The 27,902-nt window shown below is 40.0% G+C and overlaps 1 protein-coding gene across 1 annotated transcript in view; it reads left to right on the forward strand.

Annotated features, from left to right (window-relative positions):
• The window catches only part of cnih3 (cornichon family AMPA receptor auxiliary protein 3), a gene marked incomplete at both ends in the record, with an annotated part of 53,346 nt that extends 26,702 nt beyond the window's left edge, over nt 1–26,644 (forward strand). The window contains 3 exons of the mRNA XM_080048418.1: nt 14,101–14,213; nt 25,394–25,537; nt 26,617–26,644. Coding sequence (XP_079904544.1) covers nt 14,101–14,213; nt 25,394–25,537; nt 26,617–26,644 — 285 coding nt within the window. The remainder of the gene's footprint in view (nt 1–14,100; nt 14,214–25,393; nt 25,538–26,616) is intronic.
• Between the last annotated feature and the right edge of the window lie 1,258 nt (nt 26,645–27,902).

Here is a 27,902-nt window from a genome sequence, read left to right on the forward strand (position 1 = left end):
TCTGTCAGTCTATCCGTGCCATTCTTGTGAGCGCAATATTTCTTGGAAGCTTTGAGCGATTTTCTTCAAAAGTCCACTCCAAGTCAAGGATGAACTGATAGTGTGACTTCACGCCTCATGAACGCAATCTCAAGAAGGCTTTCTGAGGTAACCTGGGACTTGAAAATGTATTCTTAAGATTTTGAAGGTCAAGATGGTCATGATCTTGCGAATATCTCAAGAGCGCTTTGATGGAATTTCTCAGAGTTTGCACAAATGTCAACTCTGACTCAAAGATCTGACCATATTGTAGCTTCTTAAGATGTTTACCTGCTTTGCCTTCCACAACTGTACTTTCACCGTCCTGCAATTGTATGGCTCGCAGTAAAGCCATAATATCTAATACCTTTGTCTATATACTGTAATATTTGTTAATGAGCGTTTCTGAAAGCTCATTGCTACTTATTATCATCAAAGGACAAACCTATGTAGTGAGTCCATGGTTTTTAAGGTAGCTCTAAGCCAATGTATAATCAGCTTTCCGCAGCTTACCGCTTATTGTCAAAGAGAAATTAATGTGCATCGACCTGAATAAGCCGTGCAACTTTCTTCACGTTCAGAAATTCCATTAGCTCCAAATAAGCGTGACAACAAAGAGACCCTTACACATGTATTCACAGTTAGTTTTGCTTTGAAAAAAAAGCCCAAACGTACCAATGCCTACAGCTTACAAAACATGGAGACAGAGCGTGATGCAACCGCCAGACACTTAAGTCAACCAAAACAACAGCAATGGTGCTGATAAGAGGTGTGTGTGTGTGTGCGTGCGTGCGTGCGTGCGTGCGTGCGTGCGTGCGTGCGTGTGTGTGTGTGTGTGTGTGTATGTGTGTGAGAGAGAGAGAGTGGAACGCAAGACATGTTTAGGTTCTCTGTCTGTGAGAAAAAATAGCGTATATGCAAACCAATGTGCTTCATTCAAACCCTGTTTCCAGGAGAGAAGACCTGTGAGTTGGAGGCTGGGAAAGGGGAGGAGGTGAGAGATAACGGGCAGAATGAGAGAGAGAGAGAGAGAGAGAGAGGAGGATAGAAAGAGAGGAAAAAGAGAAGGGGGGGTGGGGAAACTCCTCTTTGACAAGAAAATAGCAACCACTGTAAGAAGCTCAGCAGAAAAATGAATATTAATAGTGCGCTGCAACAGCCCAGATACTGTTGTAGGAATCCAGAGCACACGCTGTGTCGTCTCTGAGATTCCCTTTTATTCAGCATAAGAAGAAGTGTTCAAAACATGGAGATGTTATTTTTTTTGCACTTGAGTTTTGTGTCACAATATTCTAGGAAAAAACTACATCAAACTGAACCATAATTGAACAAAGGCCTCAAAGGTGTAGTCAGCAATTTTAGGAGAATTCTTGTCGTCAAAATTGCTTTTAATCAAAGTCAGTGAACATGTCCTCACAATCCTCTACCTGTTCGAACTGTGCGTGTGCTAAAAAAGAAAATATTTGGTGTTAATACACAGCCCCGGCAGACAAAGGGGGGCCCACCGTAGCTAGCAACAGGCCAGTTTACAGAGCCTAGGCTGTGTATGTAAAAACTAAAAAAATCAGCACATACACAGTATGGACATGTAGCAGAAAAAGAGTAGATATACACTGATCTTTAAAAAAGTGATTTTGAAAACAAGCCTTCTCCAAAAACACTGACTCTACCTTTACTTACATCTCATTAGGTACAACGTGAAATCTATTTTTATGCTGCCTGGAATGTTGAGGTTTTTCGTTGACACTGTCAGAAAGGTGTTAATTAGTTTATATGTTTCAGCATTGAGGTCAGACTTTGTGATGGTGTTGTACTCGTCTTCATTATTAATAGAGAGAAAATAAGATAACCACCTCTCAATATGATGTAGTCAAGTGCAACACCACATTGGTAATAAGTACATTTACATATTTTAATCACTTACACATGGCAAAGGCCAACATGTTACTGTGAGCAAACATACGCTTTATGAATGAATTGGATGGGTCTTTAGTAGCAGAATACTCTATCACGCTCTATGAGATGTTAAAGTTCAGATGCCACTTGCAGCACTGATGTGTGGGCATTTCACACACACACACACACACACACAAAAACATCCGTCACAAGCTGGATTCCCCGTGGTGGCAGTGTTTCCAAACTGGAGCACTGCAGCATTATGTTGTGAACTCTCTCCAGGAATATAAAGTCAGCCGGTCAGCCAGCCTGCTGGAAGTTAACCCAGCGTAGACTCAGGCCCGGGGCAAAGCGGCACTCAGAGCACTTCATGCATAAGCATGAGGACTGCTAGGTTAACCGCTTAGCTGGCAGGCAGTCAGACAACTTTGACAGCTCTCATCTACCTCATGACATGAAAAGTCAAACTAGTAACTTTGTACCTTGAGCGCCCCCCTAATGGGTTTGGTATATATTATTCAAAAGGAGTGTTTTAATCATTTTACAGCCATCTTTTGCAGTAACATGCCATCACCTGTGTATGCCTACCACTAATAACCATGAACTTATTCCTAAATAATACACTGCTTTAATTTGTTAAAGGGTATTTAAAGGGGGTTAACCTATTGTCCTGTGTACACACTTAATGCATATGATGTATTTGTTTGCATCCTTGAGACATAACTGCCTGCAATCCAAACCTTAATATTCATATGTTTAAAAACTGACATGAATATTTCCAACCCCTTATAAATATTCTCAGTAAGGTGTGAACCTGGACTACTGGAGGAGATCAGAGTGGGCCCTTGACCTGCTCCTCTGCCTCTGCTGCTGTCTCTTTTCCTCTCATCACTCCATCCTTCCTCTCAGTCGCCCCGGGTAACTGTCATTGTAGCAACTCTCACTTTCCTAAAAGTCCTGCCGGGCCACCATGGAGACCAGTCCTAATTTAACAATGAATAATGTGAAACAGGGATTCTCATAGAGGCCTACATGAGCTGAAACAGTTGGATCTTCAACTGTACGTAATGTAGAATGGTATTGTTGCAAGCTCCTCATGCCTTCCCTGCAACATGTTACTGATGTCAAGGTGAAGCTGACTCCATGTTCCAGTTACAGCCAATCAGATTTGAGGATGCAGAGGAGATGGTATGGGGAGGGTTATAGATGAATGTAGGGGGTGTGTGTGTGTGTGTGTGTGTGTGTGTGTGTGTGTGTGTGTGTGTGTGTGTGTGTGTGTGTGTGTGTGTGTGTGTGTGTGTGTGTGTGTGTGTGTGTGTGTGTGTGTGTGTGTGTGTGTGTGTGTGTGTGTGTGGTGGGAGATGGGAGATGGGGGGCGGTCCCCTGTGGTTCCCATAATGCTTTTGAAGTCTCAGTACAAAGGTTCTCTTCACTCCTGTCTCTCTCTCTCTCTGACTCACTCTGGTTCGCTGTGTCTGTGATGCAGGTCACATCCGTCTGCACAGCTCACTCACTCACTCACTCACTTACATGGCCTGGCTCGCATCCTGCCTTCATCTTTTATCCTACCTCTTTCATGTACGCACACATACACACACACACACACACACACACACACACACACACACAGAAACATACACACAGAGAAACATACACACACACACACACACACACACAGAAACATACACACACACATACATTAATATATACAATATAAATGTACACACTGCATAGAGCCAAGCAGCTGGGCATGCAGGTGATGCTTACTTTGAGAATACACTTTGATAAGTTTGCCAAAGACATAGGACACAAAGGGAAGCTGACTGCACAGATGGTGGTGCTGAGAGCTGTGTGTGTGTGTGTGTGTGTGTGTGTGTGTGTGTGTGTGTGTGTGTGTGTGTGTGTGTGTGTGTGTGTGTGTGTGTGTGTGTGTGTGTGTGTGTGTGTGTGTGTGTGTGTGTGTGTGTGTGTGTGTGTGTGTGTGTGTGTGTGTGTGTGTGTGTGTGTGTGTGTGTGTGTGTGTGTTTATCACAGACAGACACACAGGTGTGAAGATACAGTAGGATATTGTATTTTCAAGTGTCTGCTTGCTGAAGCGTGCTTGAGCTAGACATCTAAATCCCTTCCTGCTCCATCTTTGTAGTTCGAGAGCGAAAAGAGAATTCCTTTACAGGGATCCATTTCACATCCCTTTAATGTGGCTGTGGTGTGTAGCAAAGTTAATAAGCTCACAACGATAATTATTCAATTAAAAAAAAAAAAATCCAAATAAAACGACTAGTAACGGCCGTGAAAAACGCAAACACCTTCAGTGATGGATGGATGCATAGATGTGTTACTGCTGCATAACTTCTCCATTCAGGAAGCAATTGCTTGGAAAATTCAAACATGATTCTTTTCTTCGTTATCCAAAGACACAAGCATGTAATGGGCACAGTCAATATATCTGGGCGTATTTGAAACAATGGTGCTCTGAGTCTGGGCCCATCTTATCTTAATTATAGTAATTTGCACGTCCCAGGAGAATGGTTATAGACTATATTCAGCACTGGATCCCTATAATCATCCTCAGATATTTTCCTGATTAGTGACAGCATTGGGCTCAAGTGTGAGCAAGTTATTCAAGGACCTTTGTTTGCAAGAATAAGCTAAAAACAGCCTATGGGGATGGATTTGCTATAGCTCATAGCATTGATCAATTTAACTATTCTTAGCCAGTGCAGTTGATTTCTTCCCCACTAAGGTGTTACATGACATTAGAAAGGGGGCTACTGCCATTCTGAAAAGCAGGGTGTACCCTTTTCTTTTGAAGCGTTAGAACATCACCAGTCCGACATCATGTTACATTCCAGATGTCTGTGAGTGGGCCCTTCTTTCCAAAATAGCGCAGGGTATAATCAAACTAAATGGCTGAGGCCTGCTAAAGAGCTGTGGAAGAAGAGGACTCATTAGCTTGTCAGAGTCTGTGAATCTGTGCTAGGAGACAAGGCAGACAAAAGCAGAGGAGGCCACCAAACATAAACAACCCTGAGAACTTCAGTTTTCCACATGGAGGTCTTTGTCTGCACTAAACACTCAACCCAATGTCCGTAATAGTGGAGGATATAAGCCCTGTTTCCACAGAGCGGTACAGTTTGGTTTGGTACGGTATAGTATGGAATGCTTTTATTTGCGTTGCCACTGTCAAAAGTTAAAGGGTACCAAAATAAACGAGCTGCGCCTTACCTATTTGTGTGACCTTTTGTTGTGGTACCAAGCTTTCCCCAAAGGCCCAAAGAGGGTGGAGCATACTACACGCTGCAATCCATTGATTGGTCGACAGAATTGTCATTTCCATGCAAGAGATAAACCGTGCACAGGTGTTACTTTACTGTGTCCGTTTTTCCTATTCATTACATTTATTTTGTTGATTTTTCTTCTTCATCATTTTGTCAGAGTCCTATAGCCTGGAGATAAGTGCTTACATTTATCACATATAGTAATTCCATTGCATAGTGCCCACTCAGGTGTTTTTAGGCAACTGTGAGGCTTCTAACATTGCCATAAGAACCTGATGTTGGGATTTGAAGGCCAAGAGGTAATAGAGAACATCAAGCACCATCACGACTTTGATAACTAAACAAGACAACCCCTTGAACAATTTTTTCAAGAGATGTCAGTGATGTAATTGACACACTGAGAAGAAGACTGGAGGATCTATCCTGCTGTGACTGGTGCTCCAGTTTTTATCCTTTTGTGTTATAAAAAAATAACACTTAAATCAAGACCTTCTCCTTCTACAATTGATCTCTATCAGAGAGATTACAGCTCTGTCCCGTGCCTTTAAGAAGACATGATACTGTGTGCCTGTATGTGTCTGTTTGTCAAAGTCAGAAGGATAATGCAGTTGGCAGTCCTCACTTTGACACTCCATTACAAAATGGGACATCCGGCATTGGATTTGAAGTGACACCTCTAAAAGACATTTAAAAAGTGAATCTGTAACTGTAGAGTATTTTAGTTTGATGACATTTTTGTAGCTTATTATTATTTTGTAATGTGCTTAATGATATAAACTGATTTGAATAAATATTTAAAACAAATGTATTCTATATACTGGGTGTCCCACAGACCGAGGCAATACACACACAAAACTCCACCCCAATGTATGAATGTGTTTAGAAAATGGCGTGGGGTAGCTGTCCTCATCAACTGTGGAAAAAAGAAATTCATCAACTCAATTGCAAAAAAAATAAATAAACACTTCCAATTTCATGCCTATCATTGGCGGGCATCGACAGAGGGCTGTGGAATACTGTACTGAGGCTCAGTTTGTTTAAGCTGAATAAGAGCAGAAGCCCTTTGATGTTTGAGCTCGAGGGGAAACAGGCCTTTTCAGCAGCTCGGCAATCAATGAAAGAAAATCCTTATCAGTATGTAATATATATCACTGCTACCGCCTGATAGATTCTCTCATATCTCAACAATATCAAATATTTAAGTTATCCAGCAGCTGGCATAAATGAAGAACTTTTTTTGATTTTACATTAAAGGAAAATGATGGTTTAGTTCAACTTTACGCAATCGGTTTTTCGGTACTCAACGAAATAACTGCGGACACTTCTCATACGCTACGTTGTTTTATAGAATACACTTACACTTATATTAAAATGTGTGCATATAGCCTACAGTATGTATGTTGCCAGCATGTCATCAGTTCCAGTGTCCCCTGGTCAGATCAGCGCACATATACTATACTGCCACTAGGGGGTCACTAACGTAAGGTATTATTAAACCTACACATTGGTGCTTTAAATAAGAGAAGCGGATGTTTGTGGGCAACCTCAGTCTAGTATTGTGTCAGTTTTAACTTGAGTTTAATTCATTTAAGCTTATTCAATTCCACTTCAAACTGAAGTACATCCAGGGAATGCATATGTTTCACACCTATCAGAAGCCTTCCTATAATTCCTTTGTTTCATCTGAATTCTGTTTGAACCACTAAATGAACCATGTGGATCCCTGCTCCATGGCATCTCAGAGGAATATGAATCATCTAAAGGTGGTTAAATATGTTCAATTATTTTTTTGCCGAGCTTAATTACAGTTGCCTTTTCTGAAGGGGTTTGAGACGGTAATTGGTGAATGGGTCTTTTTTGATCTTTAAGCGGCTGCAGCTAAAACGATAACCAAGCTAGGCAGTGAAGGAGTCGACCCAAATGAGTTCGGTGGAGAACAGTGTGGTGTACTTGATGAGGGGTGATTGTGGGAGATCGGAGAAGGAGAGGACCATATTACACATAAACTATTGACTATAAGCATAGGAATGTGATAACATAAAGTTAGCTCCCGGCATAAATATCAAGAGACTGCACTTACCTATGAAAGTGATTTGAACTCTGCTTTCTGAAGTGCCAGTCAACCATATCAGAGTCTGGAGAGTTCAGTGAGTGAACCTCTGTATCATGGTTTCACAGCCTCTAGTGCCCTGGTGGGACGTGTGCTTTCAAACCATCATTTATCCATCTCAATCTCATCTCTTTTGTTCTCTCTATCCATGCATTTCCCTCATTAGCTGCTTGGTTTGGCTCTGTGACCCTGCGCCCCTCACCGTGGGGCCTGTCTGAAAAGAAGTAACTTTTAACTTTTTATCTGTGAGAGAGCGCACAGTGTGGTGGGTGGCCTAACTAATTGGAACTGAAGAAGTTGAAGCCTAGCCGAAACTGCCCTGTCAGGTTCCATTTGTGTTTTGTAAGGACCTCTCACGTTGTATGGTGATTTGCAGTAACAGTTCTTGGAGCTGTTTGTGTCAGTGCGATAGGGGATCGCCAGAGACACTCTGCATGCCAAATAGATGCCTCGTCCCTCTGCATATACCTTTTGAAGGAGGATTTACCTTCAATTAACCGGATATTACATAGTACAAACCCAATCCAGTTTGTTATGGCTCTATAATTATTTTTTCTTTTTCAATTTCGATTTGTATGATTATATATCCTTGGTGCTATAGGCAAGATTTTTATCATTTTTCTCATTTAGATGGAAATGATGAAAAGTCATCCATATGCAGAGCTCGCGGTCAGCCCATGAAGTCAAAGGAGAAGGAGGGAGATGGTTTGAACTGCGTCTGTGAACGTGCTTTACATCTGAAGCTGTGGTTCTGCAGTAAACTAAGCCGCAGTGTGTTATCAATGGATTGGTGTGTGTAGTGATGAATTATTTTAAAACCTTCTCGGCAGAACAGATTCATGCCTGGGATTTTTGTGTGGCTAGATCTCCATTTTTAGTGCTGAAACTATTTGTTGATTGATTGATTGATTGATTGGTTGATTGGTCAAGCTATGGTAAATTAATTAATTCACTTATATTATTTATTATGTCTTAAGGGTAGAGAAATCTGACTTGGTTTTTGAACACAATTTTTCAGAAAGGTGGAGGTGGAGAAAAAGAGAGACACTTGTTTATTCTCATACTTTGGGAGTCTGTTGTCACACTTGGGATCTATATTTATGTTGAAAAAGTTTGCACAATAGGAGACCTTTAAAGGAGAGTAACTATTTCTGTCCAGTGCAGTGCCTTGTCTCAACTGCCATTACCTGGAGGCCGAAGTCGTTTTAAATAAATAAACCGTCTCATTCCACTCTCCATGAGAAAGCGAATAAGTGTAGTTCCTGAAATTTTAAACTCTTCTTAAAAGAAGGAAGACAAATCCATTTATTTTGAGAAAGTGAGATTTTCTTTTTTCCATTTGTTCATGTGTTTATTGTCGCATAATGTATTTATTATTTTATTCATTTATTCTCATCCATTCTCATATACTGGCATACTCTGAACTATACAAAGGAATCATTGAGCTGCCTCTGTGCATGTGTAGCTGTTTCTATGTGGCCGGAGTGGACTCTTCACTTCTTAAAATAATAATAATCTCCAAGACATACAAAAATATTAACGTTTAATTCACTGCTGCAACTGAGATTTTCGGTGTTGTGTCTTGGATATGACAGGTATATGTTTCAGGGGGAAATAATAATCCATTTATATTGCAGCACATATTAAATATGAGCTCAACAAAAATTATGTTAGAGGCCATTTCTTCTTGCACAGTCATTATGTGTAGACAGTCAGAGATAACTGCAGTTAGGCGTCACATTCATTTTCTGATGTAAAATCCATAGTTCTCTCTATATGAATCAACGCCCTGTCCCAAAGCTTACAGGATGTACTGTACTATAAATGCTCTAATTGCTCATTCTTCACTGTCCTATTATCGCCTTGCCAATCTCTCTTTCCCATATACCTCATTTCCGCTCTTCCTTCCCTACTCCTTTCTCACATTGTACCTGATATATAATTCATACATCATTCTTGCTGCAAAAAAAAAATTGCATGGTTCGTTGGTGGCTTAGCAGAGTAAGTTAGCAAATTTAAATTCTCATTTTGGTGGATTTGAATGTAGTGCTAAGGTCTTAGGAACTATTATGGTGAGGAGTAAAGGTTACTGTCACTCAGTTCTGCATACTATCTGTCAAGAAAAAGTTTGAGATTCAGAAAAAAAACGAAAAGTTTAGTTTCATCTTTAAAACTGAAGAAAACCCAGATTTTTCTCAGTCAATTTCAGAAGTTATAAGGAGCCCATTTTTTTCCTTTGGCAGGGATGCAGCTGTAAAGTTTTCATGCACTTTGATGTGTGTATCATGGGAAACTTGTAGCGATTGGGGTCATGTATAGAGCATTCCCACATGAATGAAGCGGCGCCAGTGTGTTGCTCCTGGGTGGATCAGATGGGTGTAAGGGGCGGCTGGGGGCAACACAGCCAGGGAAACACATCTCCAGTCCCAGCCAGGCACAGTCCCAGATGGATCCCTCTGGTAACACACACACACACACTCACACACACACCGAGCTTCAGAGGTTATACAGTCTGCAATTGAAGGAAGAAAAATAGTTTGTTACCCATTAGCATGGAAATTGGATGCATATGCACCAATACTTTCACACACACACACACACACACACACACACACACACACACACACACACACACACACACACACACACACACACACACACACACACACACACACAAACATATATCTGCTATAAACTGAATCGCTCACTGACTGCAAAGGACTCCGATGCGGGAGGGTCAGGGTGTATGTAATTTGCATTTTGCATCTGTGTGTGTTTGCATTCGGTCGGGGTAACAAACACAACACACTTACTGAGCCATGAAATCAAACAGTGAATGCTCAGGAGGATTGACGGGTCAGCCATGGACCTGGCAGTGTTTCTGTGGTGGTTGGAAATAAAATATACATCCTGTTTGTTTGTGACAGTAAACATTGCCAATGTTTTTTTTCTATGTATCTAATTAGACAGTTATGAAATAAAAAACACAGCTGTTCATACAAATTGGCCGAACTGCGCACCGGAGCTGGACAGCAAATAACACTTTGTGGTTTGCCATTGCTAATGTAAATTGAGTTTGGGGCTTGCAATGTATCGCTTCAGCCAATGTTTACTGGACCTGGCCGCCATTGTGTTTCAGTGACAATCCACTGCTGTTGTAGACGGTGTGTTTGTGTCCACTGGGAAAGTTCAGTTCAATGAATTGACATTCAAATCACTTTATTTGTCGCAGATGGGCAAGGGGTTTGTTTAGGGGTTTGGTTCAAACGCACTAAACAACAAAGCTGTTTCAGTTATTTAACATTCTTTAAGGCCTCTTGTTTTCGTCATGTGTTCTTGTTAACATCAGATTCTTATGTTGTTGTCAGTTAAGTTTTAATGTACCTCTTAGTGTTGCGCGGCCGCTGGAGTTACGCATTATGCATGTACATTTATGTGGATGTCGACAGGCAACATGCATTAGGGATTTGAACAATGGTGAGGGAAGAAGGCCAAACGTTAAGACCAATTTGACTATTTGTTTTTTAATGAGCTTTGTGTGTGTGTGTGTGTGTGTGTGTGTGTGTGTGTGTGTGTGTGTGTGTGTGTGTGTGTGTGTGTGTGTGTGTGTGTGTGTGTGTGTGTGTGTGTGTGTGTGTGTGTGTGTGTGTGTGTGTGTGTGGCTTCCCCGCTGTATGTGTGAAAGCAAAACATGGATATATTTAGGTTTTGTCTTAGCAGCAGTTTTTTTCTCTCGTCTCCCATTGTTGAAGAGCCATTCAGTGAAAATGTGTTTTTCTGTTATTAGTAAGGAGGCATGTGGCCATCTGAATAATGCATCCCGAACACTGCCTTGTTATGCCAGCGTATACTCTGTAATGTTCAGGGCCAGGCGGTCCGGAATGTCAGCGTAATGCGTCGCCCCGCATGTTTCGCAGTTAAATATGCATGGGGGCCCGGTGAAGTGGCTTCCTTTGTGAATTGCGTTAACCACAGCGGTGAAAATTGCTGCTGTAGATTTCAGTGGTTATGAGACATTTTTATTGGTCGCGTGCCAACTCTTATTTAAACATGTGTGTGCGGTCTAATCCAAAATGATAATCTGGAACATCTCATGCTGAGGAATGGAAAGCAACACAAAACGTTATCATCTTGAATAATAATATGTTTTACCTCTTCAAAACGTGTATACAAATAATTACTTAAACATCACATATTGTGCAAATTTTCAGGTGCAAAATTTTAATTTTACTAGAAACTCAATTCATTGTGTAGTGTCCAAAAACAACTTACCCCTCATGACATAATAAGGAGGGAGACATCTGACAGGAGTTTCTGAACTCAGGTTTTCAGAAAGGTGGAGCTGTAGATAAAAAGATAGGGTTGTAGTTTCTCATACTTTGAGAATCTCTAATCACACCAGGGACACAAAGTAATGTTGGAAAATCATGATAAAGTGCAGTTGGCATAATGAGGGACTTTTAAACCTGCACTAACAGCTTTTTTGGCTTATTTTTGGGCAGTGAAAATTCTAATCCGAAAGCATAACTTGAGAAATAACTGCACTCTCTCTGCCTCTGGCTTTTCTCTAACTAAATTTATGTTTCTTGTCAACTGCGCTTTTTTTTCAGCTGAGTTTCTTCTGTTCAGATTTGGGTGATGCAGTGTTCCAGACACACTGCCAATACTGTCTGATTTAATTAAGAAGACATTTCAATCGGAAGCAGATGACAGAGTTGCATGTTCTTTTGGAGATGAATATAATAGTTGCAGTTAGAGCTTGTTAACAATGTTTTACTCACTCATTCCATTGCTTTTAAGTGACAATGTATGCTTCTGGGTAACATATGAAGCCAGATATTTGGTGTTGGGCTGAGTAATAGTTTCATGCATTAATTTTAAGCATTATGAATGTGACACAGTGGACTAAGCTAAGCTGAAAAAGTATACATATAGAGGTAAACCCGATAAGAGTTGGAAAAATTGCTGCTTGTCCTAAGATACCTTTTGGACAATTCTCTGAAACAAGAGTCTTAACTTCTGAAGCACTTACATCAACTAAACTCTTAGCACTATTCTGAACGCTATTCCAGAAGGATTTGTTCATACGTGGTTAGTTGTCTGATTTATGATTCAGTTTATTCGTAAGAACATGCCGGAAATGCATTTTTAAGACCCGTACATAAATCTTTTTTTGTTTAAATATAGATAGATACCCACAAGTGTATAGAATAGAGTAATTTGAGTTGTTGTAATAAGGCCATTCAAATTATGGAAGGCCTATGGGCAAGGGAAAAAGCTATGCAGCCATTATTCATGTTATCACTTTGGATATTACCGCATAAAAAAGTTTAAGTCATAGTTATAAATGAAGGACGTAAACACTAGAAGTTCTAAGTAAGAAGGCCATGTTTTAGTTCCCTTCGAAAGTTTGAGTTGGCTATAAATCTGAGCCTACTTTAACAACATGTAGTGCAGCCTGTAGCATCTTTATTGACTCTAAGTGTATGACATTTAGACGTTTTGTTATGGCTCACTGTAAAACTGTCAGAATGTAAGATTTCACAACTCTTCTATTAAGCTGCACTTGTACATAACTTAACTTGTACTTAATTTGTTCTTTGCCCTTTGTACTGCGTTATTTTACCGTTTGTGTTCTGTGTTGTGTCTCCTGTATGTTTAGTTAGTCTGTAACTTTGTGTTGCTGCTGATGCCTACCTGAACAGGTCTCTCTTGTAAATGAGACCCTGGGTCTCAATGAGATTTTACCTGTATAAATAAAGGTTAAAAGAAAAAAAAGAAAGTTTCCTCAACTTTTTAGTATCTTGGAGAAGAAAAGCACTCCTTGTTGCTTGAAGGGGGCAGGGGTGGTCTCACCGTTGCGGCTTTGCCAGGAGGCTGTCTCTTGCCCTCCGGTTATTATGATAATGGTGGAGCCCTGCCATCACTGTGCGCTGCCCATTGTGAAGCTATAAGCTCTCCATAATCTAGATGGGGGGGGGCATTTAGCCATTTGGAACTCTTGCATGCAGACAGATTTGCAGTGGCTAAATATAGGCGAAGGATTTGAATGCCAATGATAATTACTTGAGGTGTTTTCTCACAACCTGAGGGCCTTAAAATGATAATGTGACATCTGCTTACCAACTGCCCTTTAGGTCAGTTTTAATGTAGCGCTGGCACTTCTAATATTGCAGCAAATGTCATTCCATTCCAAGCAGTAGATGCATTTAGTCGCATTTAGTCAGCAGCTATGCAGTATAGGAGTAGAAGGAGAGAGAGGCAAGTTTTAGCTTTGGTGTCTGACTCTGCCTGTTAATATTTAAGTTCTGCTTTCTCAGCGATTTAAAGTTGTAGTCCATCATATTCGGGTAACCTTGGTTCTAGTAGCCACTTTGGCAGTAAGATGTTATTGTTGGCGCATCCCTTAGACTTCATCTACCACAGTTCTTTTCAAAACCAAACGGTGTTGTTCCTATTTCTCTGGACCCGTAGCTGAACTGTCTTGTTATTTCTCTGAGTGTGGATCCACCATTGTAACTCAGAAGTAATGAAATGTACCTAGGCCTTGACTAACTGTGCAACACATTTGATTTTACCATGGGAAAGACTCACCACAGACTGTATTACTCGGGGCAAAGCTGCAAATACAACAACATATTCTCTATCACTGTGGTTTTAACTCACTCTTAAGATAGTAACCTAACAGAAGATTAGATACATGAAAATCGAATGGAGTACAACTTTAAGACAGAGAGTAATCAATCAAGCTATTTCCCTCTGACTCACCCTACTGTCTGTGTCTGTGTCTGTGTCTAGTTGGTGTTACCAGAATACTCCATCCATGGACTCTTCTGCATCATGTTCCTGTGTGCCCAGGAGTGGCTGACCGTGGGCCTCAACATCCCCCTACTCTTCTACAACACGTGGAGGTAACTATACTATCTCATCGTTGTGTGTGTGTGTGTGTGTGTGTGTGTGTGTGTGTGTGTGTGTGTGTGTGTGTGTGTGTGTGTGTGTGTGTGTGTGTGTGTGTGTGTGTGTGTGTGTGTGTGTGTGTGTGTGTGTGTGTGCGTGTGTGTGTGTATATCCTTGACTTATGGATGTATCTCCTTTGCTTCTTATCAAGTCTTCTGTTGGGTTAGGTTTGTATTTTTTCAGTAAAGGTTACAATTGAAATGGTATGGTTGAAGTTACTTGTATTGAAAGCTGTAGAAGGCAGCAAGGCTTATGAAATATGTGCTTCTTGTTTTGTGGCTGCCATGTCATACAGTGCAACAATTGTGGAAGTTTTACATTTTTTGGACAACAATGAAACTCTTTGGCACAGAGAAAGCAGATAGATCAGGCTTTTGGAAATGGGAAAAATACATCATTGAGATCAATCCATTCAATAGCTGGTTTGGTCTGTTCGTTGGGTGTATCATTTATGAAAACAGTACATTAGAAGAAGTGACAGCTGCAACAAAAATTTGCCAAACAAACACTGACCATGTACAGCATAATTCCTTTATTAACCCGGTATTCAGAATATTGTCTTAACCAGAAAATGGACCTTAATCAATATACGCTGTGTAGTAAAGGGCTCTCCCACCATCCCTGTGTGTTTCATTGCATTTTGAAATTCTATCTTCTAGCGTAAGAAAAAGCTGTGTGTTCGATTCTAACACATCTCACGCCTCCTCCGCAAGGCACTGTGTCTGAAAAATGGGTCACCAGTCAGCGATCTTCAGATTTCATTTTTCGCTGCCTGATTGGTTCAAGCTCATGAGCTCAGCTGGTTGGAGATGAAGAGGAGACGAGAGGAGAGAATGGGATGGGATGGCAGAGGATGGTAGGCAAGGGAAAAACCCTCTTGCTGTCTCATTAATTGGAGACTGTGCCAGATGCCCGGCGGCTACCGATATGGCTTCCTGCACAGCTGAGAGATGAGAAGACAAGTAAAGGAAGAGAGAGGGGGAGAAGGAAAGAGAGAGAGGGAGAGAGAGAGAGAGAGAGAGAGAGAGAGAAAAGGATGGAACATGAAGGCGAGAGAGGAGGCGAGTGACTGATAGGAGAGAGATCTAATATTGACAAGGTGATTCAGAGGAGAGTGAGAGAGGGAGACACTGGTGGGAAGCTATTTAAGCACAGCACTGCATGGAAACTGACAATATGTGGTCACACCAATGTATATGTGTGTGTGTGTGTGTGTGTGTGTGTGTGTGTGTGTGTGTGTGTGTGTGTGTGTGTGTGTGTGTGTGTGTGTGTGTGTGTGTGTGTGTGTGTGTGTGTGTGTGTGTGTTGTGTGTGTGTGTGTTTGTGTGTGTGTGTGTGTGTGTGTGTGTGTGTGTGTGTGTGTGTGTGTGTGTGTGTGTGTGTTCGTAAAGCTTCTGGCTTATCCATGTGTTGCTCTTTAGAGTTCTCAGATGTTGCTTTAGGCTCATATTTAGCAGTGTGTCAATATGAACTTGAAATGAAAGATGTTTTAAAGCCAAGAAAAGAGGGACTTTCTCTTTATGGACCTATTGCTAAAGGTTGGGTCATTTTCACTGGCATCTGGTGCCTTATATCTCTACAGCCAAACAACGTCCCGCTTACTACTTGTGCTGTACATCATATTAAATTCACGTAATATACAGTTCCTAAGGATATCATTATCTCGGATTATTAAGAGGATCCTTATTACTCTAGAACTTTCCCGAGGAGCTTCGTGTTTTTACGTTGTTTTAATTTGTTTTTCTTCAGCATTAAATTAATCCAGTTCTAGTCGTGATGAACATTCACTTGGCACGTGGAAACCAGGAACTGCTAGTAGCTAATTCGGCTAACTTTTGAAGGTGCCAATTTGCCACGATGTAAACAAAAGGCAAAATAAAATGAATAAAAAATAACAGGGCTGAAGTTGTTGCAAACAGCGTAACAATTATTTTTTCAAGCGTCTAGTTCGGCCATGTGTCACTATGACGATTTGCATCCGTGGAGAGCAGTGTATCACTCCACCCAATCAGCTGTCCGACTCAGAGTACCAAGGCTTATTCAAGAGACATAAGAAAACAAGAAATGAGTGATTATAAAGGCATCAACGACAAGATATTCACTCTGGACATACCCGCATAAGTACCTCATACAACCTGACTTAAATGTACTGAACTATCACTTTAATTTATCCAATCTGAAGGATAGTCACTTTCTAAAATTATTCAGTCTGTTAAAAAGCAATGTGCAGGAATACAGTATATGGCTGGCATCAGTAGAGAAGCTTAAAAGATAGACAGATTTCTGGGATGACCTATTTCAACAGTTCATTTTTGGTGGAAGTTTTCTTGTTTATTAAAAATATAAATGTTTTTGCCAAACTAAAAGCTCTCACAATATGTCAATGTGTGGGTGTGAGGTGAACATTTCAAGAGAGGCTGGCCATGTAGTGCTGCAGTTTCTTAATAACAGCTTGGGTTTCCAGCTGAATCCTTTTCAAAATCTGTGTGTGTGTGTGTGTGTGCGTGCGTGCGTGCGTGCGTGTGTGCAACCCTTTCTCATCAAAATTACGTTCCCAGAGGACTATTCGGCATTCTCAATTACGTTTGACCATTTACGTATTTTGTCCGTAATTACGTTTTTATGAACATATTTTGCATTCTCAATTACGTTTGACTGAAAAACGTATTTTGTCCGAAATTACGTTTTTATGAACATATCGCAAACAAGTTCGTTCTCAGCCTAGAGCTGTTCAGGATGCTCAATTACGTTTGGCTGCAAAACGTATTGATTACGTTTTAATAAACATATCGCATACATTCGTTCTCAGCCTATTTTTTGCCATTTATTTACCTCTAGGATTATGTTTGGTTGAAGTGTGCATTGTCTGGGCGGCTGCCTGAACTACAGCGCTGCAGGAAATTAATATGTTCCATAGATATGTTCACATGTTTCTTCATTCATTCATTCATTCATTCATTCAAACAAACTGGTGAAGGCAATCGACGTTCCGACATGGCCACGCCCCCTTTGGGTGGAAAACAAAGCGATTTTGACTATAATGCAAAATTGCGGTCCAAAACAGCACAAAAAGAAAACGATCAGAGATAAATAAGTTACAATTTGACCGACAGACACAATGTTAAGATCCTTTATAACAACTCTGCCAGCTAGATAACGTTAAAGACACTTATAAATGATTAATTTGATCAATCTAAAACCATGTGTGTAGTCTCTCAGCATCAAGCTGGCGAAATGATCCGACCCATTGGCCAGAGATATCATGCCCTGATGTATATATTCACCTCACTGAGTCTCTATGTAAGCTGATTACACGTGAACTAATTGTTTGTTACGATAGCAAACTCCCACTGAATGCAGAGCGCAGCCGGGAGCTTCCTGCTGTCATACAGCCCTTCTTTAGGGGAATTTTTGGGGGCATGGCAAAGGAATAAAACCATGATGTTTGTTTTTTACTTTGTAAACCACAAAACAGCTCAGGACATTGCAGATTTGAGCTATAACGCTTATTTAGAATGATCGCGCTGTCTTTGAGTAGCCTACTGCCACGAGAGTTCCGTCTAGATGACGTATTGCCGACCTGAGGAAGGGTGACGTCAGACGCACGCCCCTCTACAAACCAATCAATGGCGAGGAATGTCACGTGACGCGAAACGAGCCTATAGCGGCAGCCCTGAGCTACGAAGAGCATAAATCGTTGTGAGATGATCATTGTTGTTTGTGAGAAATGCAACACAATCGTCACTCAGTAAATGTGCACGATGTAGTTTGATGGTTATCACGAATAAGGAGTTGTAGGCGGCCTTTACAGTTAAATAAGCAGGACAACTACAACCATATACCCACTTTGCTTGTCTTTTTACCTCTGCATAACCTTGTGGATTAAATTACTTCTATTTTCTTCAGTATTTTACATTAAATGATCTTTGAAGTAAGATATCATTCACAACTTTTATATATATATATGTATATATATACATATATATATATATATATATATATATATATACATATATATATATATATATATATATATATATATATATATATATATATATATATATATATATATCTCACCTGCAAAATATGTTGCCTTTAAAAAAATGTTTTATATTTTATATTTCTGTGGCCAATGTTCTTTGTTGTTTTTATTGTGCAAATAAATTAAATCTAATCAAAAGCATGGTGGTGAATTGTAGGTGTGTTTAAAGGTAAAATTGTACAATCTTCACACTCTCAACATTAGCACCTTTCCAGCAATGTATTCAGTTGGTGTTCTTTACCGCAAGGTTGATTTTCTGATAAATTTGAAGGCCCAATATGGAAAATTAAGCTTTTTGTTTGCTCATTTGTTTTCTTGTGGAAATAGTAAACCAAAAGGTGTGTCCTTCAGAGATTATAATACAGAACCCATATGCATAGGCGTTGTTTAAATATACCTGCATGGATGGATGGACTTATAGATGGATAATGTACTTTATTTATTGCCATAGGGAAAGTGTGGCATTGTAGCAGCAGTTATTGTGGATTGTATCAGGAATGACTTTCTGTAGTGGTCAAATAGCTGAAGGTGATGCTGTCCATCATCTTCAGCAGCTTGTGCATTATCATTCTCTCCACAACCAACTGGGCTTAAACAGGTTAACAAGGATTTGCTCATGAAGTAGAGTCTGCTCTGTCCCTCCATGCAGTTTGTTGTTTAATTAAATGCCCAGGTTTCTGTAGCCCTCCATCAACTCAACCTCTTCTCCCAGAATGGAGATTTAGCCTATCCTCCTGGTCCTCCCAAAATCCATATCAATCTCTCAACCTTGGTTACATTTAAGAGGTGTGTAGCTCCTACCATGCCCGAACACTACTGTCCACTTGTTCCCTGTCCCTGTAAACTGTCCTGTGAACTGCACACAGAACTGACACACCTTGCATCTGCTGAATCATCTGAATATTTAATTAAAATAGGCCCATGTGAAAGTGACAGGTGCTAATTGAGGGATGTGAAATACAAAGGCAGTTTGAACAAAATAGGCTAGAGTCATTGGAAAAACTGTTATAGAGAGATCTTAACCTTGCAGATTAAATCAGGGCGCTGTCAAGGCTTCCTCGCCCAATGCTACACCACAGGTCCAGCGCGATACACACGTGGAATGTCGCTGCCCGTATGAAAAGAACAAGAATAAATCTCTTATCAATACAGGTGAAACTCGAAAAATTAGAATATCGTGCAAAAGTTCATTTATTTCAGTAATTCAACCTAAATGGTGAAACTAATATATTATATAGACTCATTACATCCAAAGTGAGATATTTCAAGCCTTTATTTGTTATAATTGTGATTATTATGGCTTACAGCTTATGAAAACCCCAAATTCAAAATCTCAGAACATATGAATATTACATAAAATCAATAAAAAAAGGATTTTAAATACAAAAATGTCGGCCCTCTATAAAGTATAATCATGCATATGTACTAAGTACTTGGTTTGGGCCCCCTTTGCACACATTATTGCCTAAATGCGGTGTGGCATGGATGTAAGTAAGTAAGTAAGTAAGCTTTTATTTATATAGCGCCCTTCACAGACCAGGGTCACAAGGCGCTTCACAATGCGCTTCCAAAGGATGCTATCTGTCTGTGGCACTGCTGAGGTGTTATGGAAGCCCAGGTTGCTTTGATAGTGGCCTTCAGCTCCTCTGTATTGTTGGGTCTGGTGTGTATCATCTTCCTCTTGACAATAGTCCATAGTTTCTCTATTGGGTTCAGGTCAGGAGAGTTGTCTGGCCAATCAACACAGTAATACCATGGTCAGTCAACCAGTTACGTGTGGTTTTGGCACTGTGGACAGGTGTCAAGTCTTGCTGGAAAAAGTAATTCAGCATCTCCATAAAGCTTGTCAACAGACAGAAGCATGAAGTGCTCTAAAATCTCCTGGTAGACAGCTGTGGTGACTTTGGACTTGATAACACAGTGGACCAACACCATCAGATGACATGGTGCCTCAAATCATCACTGACTGTTGAAACTTGACAGTGGTCTTCAAGCCCCTTGGATTTTGTGCCCCTCCACTCTTCCTCTAGACTGTGGAACCTTGATTTCCAAATGAAACGCAACATTTAATTTGGATCAGTGATGATTTGAGGTATCATGTCATCTGCTGCTGTTGGTCCACTGTGTTATCAAGTCCAAAGTCACCACTGCCGTCTACCGGAAGATTTTGGAGCACTTCATGCTTCTGTCTGTTGACAAGCTTTATGGAGATGACAATTTCCATTTCCAGCTAGACTTGGCACCTGCCCATGGTACCATAAACCACTGGTAACTGGTTGACTGACCATGGTATTACTCTGCATGAATGGCCAGACAACTCTCCTGACCTGAACTCAGAAACTATGGACTATTGTCAAGAGGAAGATGATACACACCAGACCCAACAATACAGACGAGCTGAAGGCCACATCAAAGCAACCTGGGCTTCCATAACACCTCAGCAGTGCCACAGGCTGATAGCATCCATGCCACGCCGCATTTAGGCAATAATTCATGCAAAAGGGGCCCAAACCAAGTACTTAGTACATATGCATGATTATACTTTCTAGAGGGCCGACATTGCTGTATTTAAAATCCTTTTTTTATTGATTTTATGTAATATTCTAATTTTCTGAGATTTTGAATTTGGGGTTTTTATAAACTGTAAGCCATAATAATCACAATTATAAAAAATAAAGGCTTCACATATCTCACTTTGTATGTAATGAGTCTGTATAAGATATTATTTTCACCTATAAAGTTGAATTACTGAAATAAATGAACTTTTGCACGATATTCAAATTTCACCTGTATATCATGCCAAGTGTGTGGTGGACAAACCACCGTCAAGACCACTTACCATTAAGACAGGGGACAATATACTGAGTCAACTGCATATGCAGAAAATAATAAACACTGCCACACCACACCGCAAACACTGATTAAGCACTGTTCATAAGACTGCCTAAAATTCTACCTTTTTAAGGTCAAAATCATGAATAAAGCAATCTTTAAACTACTCCCATTTGAGTAACTGGCCTACTCCTTCCAAATACTTTCAGTTGCAGGATTCACATTCAATATGCACCTAGTTTTATATTATGTGTAGGCTATGCACAATTTATAGCAACATTTGATATCATTAACTAAAAGAAAACAACCAAATCCCTGTCAGGGTAGGCTACAAGATGTGACACACGCACGCACGCACGCACGCACGCACACACACACACACGCATTGTAGAGTACTGCTTTAGTAAGTTCAAGAAGCCTATTCAATGACATTTTAAACTGTACATTTAATTGTTTTATAATTTCATGTATAATCCGCCACATATTTGATCAGAAACTTTAAATTATACAACCACAAAGGCTATAAAACACATTTTTCTTACAGAAATAGTTTCCCTAGAATAGTGGGTAGGCTACAATGAGCCTACATGCTTTAAGGTTTAGGGTAGGCCTATAAAGAATGTGTTCAATTCAAGTTATTTTATTAATTTTTTGGTAGTGCAGCATGTTTCTGTAAGTGGTTCCATTATTCCTAAGGGCCCTTATGATGTTTCTGTGTGGAAACGGGGACGTTTCGGAGGAGGGGAATAATGTAACCTACTTCCTGTTAAGTTTTTTTTTATTATGATGGGGCAGAACGGAAGTGTCAGCCGTGTGAACATGTCTGACTTGTGGTTTTACGGCGGAGGCCCTGAATTGTAAATGGAATGCGCCCTGAATCGGCAGACACTCTGATAGGAGTCGACCGGGTCCACCCAGCCCTAAAAAGGATGATGGGAAATGTAGGATTACATAGCAACGGTGGTAAATACGTCAGCAAACTAACCAAATAGAGATCAGATACTCCCAATTACCGAATATAATGATATTCTGATGTATTTCTCGCTAGATATGTTTTCAAAACATATGTTTATGCACTTACTAGCTGAAGTGTGACGTATTTGTGTCACCATGATAACCCTTGACTTCAAAAATTTGCTCTGGGAAAAAAAACTCGGCGGAGGGCGGAGGGTGGAGGGAGGGAGGGAGGGAGCGCTCTTGTCAGCTGTGTGTGTGTGTGTGTGCTATCTTTGATTGTGTCCAGTTGATCAACAGCTTGGCACGTAGCCTATTTGTGTACCGAACATTTCTTGAGAATTAGCCTATCAGACTTCAGACAGATCATATGAATTCGCAATATCAAGATTATGAAAATAAAGTACATAGGTCTCGCTAGAAATCTTTTTAGCTCAGGGCTGCCGATAGGCTCGTTTAGCATTCCTCGATACTGATTGGTTTGTAGAGGGGCGTGCGTCTGACGTCACCCTATTTTCCCTGCAGCCCTGTGTAGTTCCGTAGTCTAGTTTAACGTTATCTAGCTGGCAGAGAAGTTGTAAAGGATCTTAACATTGTGTCTGTCGGTCAAATTGTAACTTATTTACCTCTGATCGTTTTCTTTTTGTGCTGTTTTGGACCGCAATTTTTTGCATTATAGTCAAAATCGCTTTGTTTTCCACCCAAAGGGGGCGTGGCCATGTCAGAACGTCAATTGCCTTCACCAGTTTGTTTGAATGAATGAATGAAGAAACATGTGAACATATCTATGGAACATATTAATTTCCTGCAGCGCTGTAGTTCAGGCAGCCGCCCAGACAATGCACACTTCAACCAAACATAATCCTAGAGGTAAATAAATGGCAAAAAATAGGCTGAGAACGAATGTATGCGATATGTTTATTAAAACGTAATCAATACGTTTTGTAGCCAAACGTAATTGAGCATCCTGAACAGCTCTAGGCTGAGAACGAACTTGTTTGCGATATGTTCATAAAAACGTAATTTCGGACAAAATACGTTTTTCAGTCAAACGTAATTGAGAATGCCGAATATGTTCATAAAAACGTAATCATGGACAAAATACGTAAATGGTCAAACGTAATTGAGAATGCCGAATAGTCCTCTGGGAACGTAATTTGATGAGACAGGGTTGGTGTGTGTGTGAACAACATGACATGAAGCAGGGAGTGTTTGTCAAATTACTGTTTTTTCCTTGTCCCTGTCTGCTACCTTCTCTCATGAAAATTGTGGAAAAAATTATGTCAATAGTTATTTTAAAATTATTTTTTATGAATCAGCTAATTGTTAAGTGTAAGCTAATTGTAAGAAGTAGCTTGTCAATAATTAAATAACCTTGTTAACATCCTCATCAGTCATGTGCATGTATCTATTGTAGAAATACATGAGAACTATACTCAACGACTCATTACGAGACCCTTTTGTCACGCTCAGAACACATCAAGATGCATATTCAAAGTGCATTGTCAGAGATGTCATACATGCATGAGTCATCTATACGGACCGACAGAGATGTGAATCAGTGAACGTGTTGTACATTGTGATTTAATTGATGACAACCTCATGTGCGATCATTTCACAGTCGTGAACAACCAATGTACATCAATGAACATACGGTATGGATATGCATTAACCATCTGTTAGCCTGGGATATGACTTGAGGCAGACCACATGCATACGGATGGTAGCTTTCGTATTGGACTGCGTTACCCAGAATACCCTGCAAAAGACAATTAGAATTAAATTACTGACATTATTTGTGATGGGCTCTGTGGACTATAAGTCTAAAAAAAAAATAACGAGCATTGAAGTTACCATCATAATGCAACTGGTCTGTTATTAATATACAGTTATCCATTGTTAAAGAATCGTGTTCATTTGTATCAGCTCTGGGGTCCCTTTTAAAGTACATTATTGTCCCCTAAAGTAATGAGGCAACTGTGTATCGGTACATAGACAGCCGCTCTCTGAAAGCAACAGGCAGCAGTTGGGATTCCCCTTTCATGTTGTTGTCCTTGGGAACTCATTTTCTGTATGACATGTTTTTCTAGTTCATACTTCTAACAGCCCCCCGCTGAATTAAGTCTCACCGGGATGTAAAAAAGCTCCTAAAAAAACACATCCGACAATTCCCCAAACCCACTCTGCTATTCATTAAAGTCAGGTTTTTAGGGTTTTGGTGACATTGCACATCCTCATTTTACTTAACAGCTCAAAGAAAGAAAGTGCTTTGTGTTTACAAATATGGATAATGCTAAAAAAGCTAAGCAACAACACATGCAGATTCTATTATAGGGAGAGGATTTTCTCCTCCACCTTTAAGTAAGTCAGCAGATGATAAATGGTTGTAATTTTAAACCGAGGTTTCATTGACAAATCAATGCTAATGTGTTCTTGAATCTCATTATTGGTCTCATTTTTTATGTAGAGCAGTTTGAGTTGCAATCCACTTACTGAGCTGACGGTACTTAAGAACTTACTATAAACCCCAGCCCTGATACCTTTAGAACTGCATACATTGACCTGGGTGAAAATATATTTGAATATCCATTCAAATATTTGATCTTACCTTGTTTATCTTGTTGGGAACTTCATCCCAAGCACCACAAGATAAGTCAAGCCAATCGCTCATTGGGAGACCCTCTTTGCTAAACCCTTATCCCCTTAAACGACACTACTAATAATAGTAGGGCCAGTACCATATAGTCGAAAAGCGCCATTTGAGGTTCCTCCTAACATTGCCCTCACCTCTGATATGCTAGCAACCAGTCTCATGCAGTGGTAGAATACTACAACATGTTAGTACTTTTTCTAACATAGCCTGTAGCCCCACGAAAGACCTCAGAAGGTCTCAAGCCAGTTAGCACTCACATCTAACATTAGTGCAATTACTGTAATTACACTTCTTAATCCATTCCTTATATTCCTTACACCCAACTTTAAAATGCGTATAAATCCAAATCTTGACACCCCTACCATGTTTAGTAACGTTAGCTAAACTATGGACAAGTCAGTGTTTAGGGGAAAGGGTTTAGCGAACGGACAAAAAACATATTCAACTACTATTTCGCCCACGTCCGCTGCATGGTTGTGTCCCTGTTACTCATCCTGCCATTTTTTCCATTTGCTGTCTTCTTTTTCTCCATTTCCTTCTTCCATCTCTTCCGCCTCCACCCCTCCCCCTTGCTCCCTCCCCCCCCCCCCCCCCCCCCTGGTGGTCTGGAACGGGTCAACTACCCGCGGTGTGGTCTTTGCCCCCTGTGGTAGGTACTTTCATTCCCCAACGGACACCAAGGAGCTGCTCTACGACCCGGCCTCTGTGATGAACGGAGACACGCTCAAGTTCTGCCTGAAGGAGGCCTGGTGCAAGCTGTCCTTCTTCGTCCTCTCCTTCTTCTACTATCTCTATTGGTGAGTAAGTGTGTGTGTGTGTGTGTGTGTGTGTGTGTGTGTGTGTGTGTGTGTGTGTGTGTGTGTGTGTGTGTGTGTGTGTGTGTGTGTGTGTGTGTGTGTGTGTGTGTGTGTGTGTGTGTGTGTGTGTGTGTGTCGGAAGATCATTGGATTACATGGGAAGATACTATTACATTAAAGATGGAGTCGGCAATTCTGGAAAATGATTGTTATCAAAATTACAAAACTCAATGAATATCTCCTCAAGATCCCCTATGTTTCCATAATATGAGTGGGCTGGGGGAAGACTCTAGTGTTAATACATAACCTAGGCTCTGTAAACGGGCATGTTGCTAGCCACTGTGGGCCACCATTCCTTTACATATCCGTCTTACAGAGCCCATAAGCTGTTCATTGACATCAGGGGTTTTTTTTTCAGACTAGGCTACCCATATCACAGACAGGTAGGGAATTATGAGGAGATATTCACTGATTTTGACAACAAGCGTTCTCCGGAATTGCTAGGCCCCACCTTTAACATGATTGCAACAGCTATAGGGTAGGAAATTATGACATCAGAGTCAAGCTACTTTAAAAAAAAATTGTATTCAGACCAGTTCTTTAAAAGGAAACATTTAAGCTGACATCACATGGTTAGTTAACTTGCTTTGATGTCCCCGCCCTGATGAGGCAATGTCAGTGCAAATCTCTGAATAAAGTAACCATTTCTCTGGCAATCACATGCAAAGATATTTTCACACGTAGATCAGTCAGGTTACGTAGCTTTATTTAGATGTACTCTTGCCACTTGTGCATGTGATGTTGCGAGAATTGGATTCTTTACTTCATTGACAAGCACCACCAGGTTGATAAGAAAAGGACTTAAAATCCTTCTCCTTCGTTATTGTTTTATACATAGGAAGGTAATTCTGTAAATGATGGTATTTTTCAAACTTTCCATTATTTTACTAATTATTTTTCTGCTATAAAATGTTCTGCTGTTATATGATGATATTGCAAACAGTATTCCTTTCCATGTCTAATAATGCTGTTATTAATCACTGCGGATTCTTGTTCCATGTGTCATGTGGGTGCTGCAGTGTGTGGAACCTGGATATATCCCTCTAATAGGTCATATCAATGGAAACACTTAAAGGTACAATCCTTATATATATATATATTTGTTTTGTCTATTATATTCAATGGTAAATTTTGACCCTAATGGTCTTCCATATAGCCACCACAGTGTTTAATAATCTTGAGTAAAGTGCCGAGTTTGGTTTTAATGTGCGGTGAAGGACTGTTGGTGGCTATATCGATTTGAAACTTTTAAACTGATTTTGAGGTTTTTTGTGCATTGCCATGTCGGTTTCAGATTGTAGTTATTTTTTAAGAATCAGCTCCATGATAAAAAAAATTAAATTCATGAGCAAGACATGGCAGGATCAGCTTGGTATTGCTGGATATTATCCCATAACCTAAAATAAAAGGATTGAAACTTTAACATGGAGTTGTTTTGTATGTGTGTGATAATGCTTTGATTAAACATTTAACGGTGTAATCTTTGTGGAAAATATATGTGCTATATGATAATGTATTTTTATGCAGTATAGGTACTTACTTATTAGCTGATGTTAATATGTCTATCTCAGCAATATCGCACAGGTAGAAAAGCAACATCATGAGCAATGTGACGGGTTTTGTTCTTATTCTGAAACACAAGTTATTTTTTATTTTTATTTTTTAAGTTGCATTGCTTCTAAAATGCACATATGCCCAAGGGAGATGAGGTGTTTCTTGTTTTTTAAATTTTCATATTTTTCAATATGTGTTTCAATATAATTGTGAATTGTTTAAAGAAAATATACCTGACCTCATTCCCTTGGCAAATGCACCTTGCTCCTACAGCCAAGGCTATCAAGAAATGTGTATATTCATGTAGTGTGTTAAAGAAGAAATTGTTACATTTTCAAAACATGAACCCCTCATAAATTCATATAAATTCATTTTTTGAATGAATTGAAATACACATGTTGCTTCATGTCCTAAAACCAGAACATTCCAAACACAATGGCCAAATTTCTATCCAGAGACATTAAGGTTTTTACGGGAAAAAATAATGGCTCGTTCATAAAGGGCAGTTTTGTTTTTTGAAATTTTAGATATTCCAAAGAATATAAACAATATAGGATGCTCCCTCCTGGCATTCTTATATATGCCTATATGTATCTCATCCATTTTCATAAAAGTGCCTACATCAGTCAGTAGTTGAAGTCAAGTCTACTGTCTCGTATATGCAGGAAACTTTGGATGTGCACTTAATATCATAGCTAAATAAATAAAACATTTATGCTTTTCATAACTTTCCAATTACATATGTTTTGAT

The sequence above is a fragment of the Ammodytes marinus genome (genome assembly GCF_949987685.1).
Source record: "Ammodytes marinus genome assembly, chromosome: 19".
Taxonomy (NCBI): domain Eukaryota; kingdom Metazoa; phylum Chordata; class Actinopteri; order Uranoscopiformes; family Ammodytidae; genus Ammodytes; species Ammodytes marinus.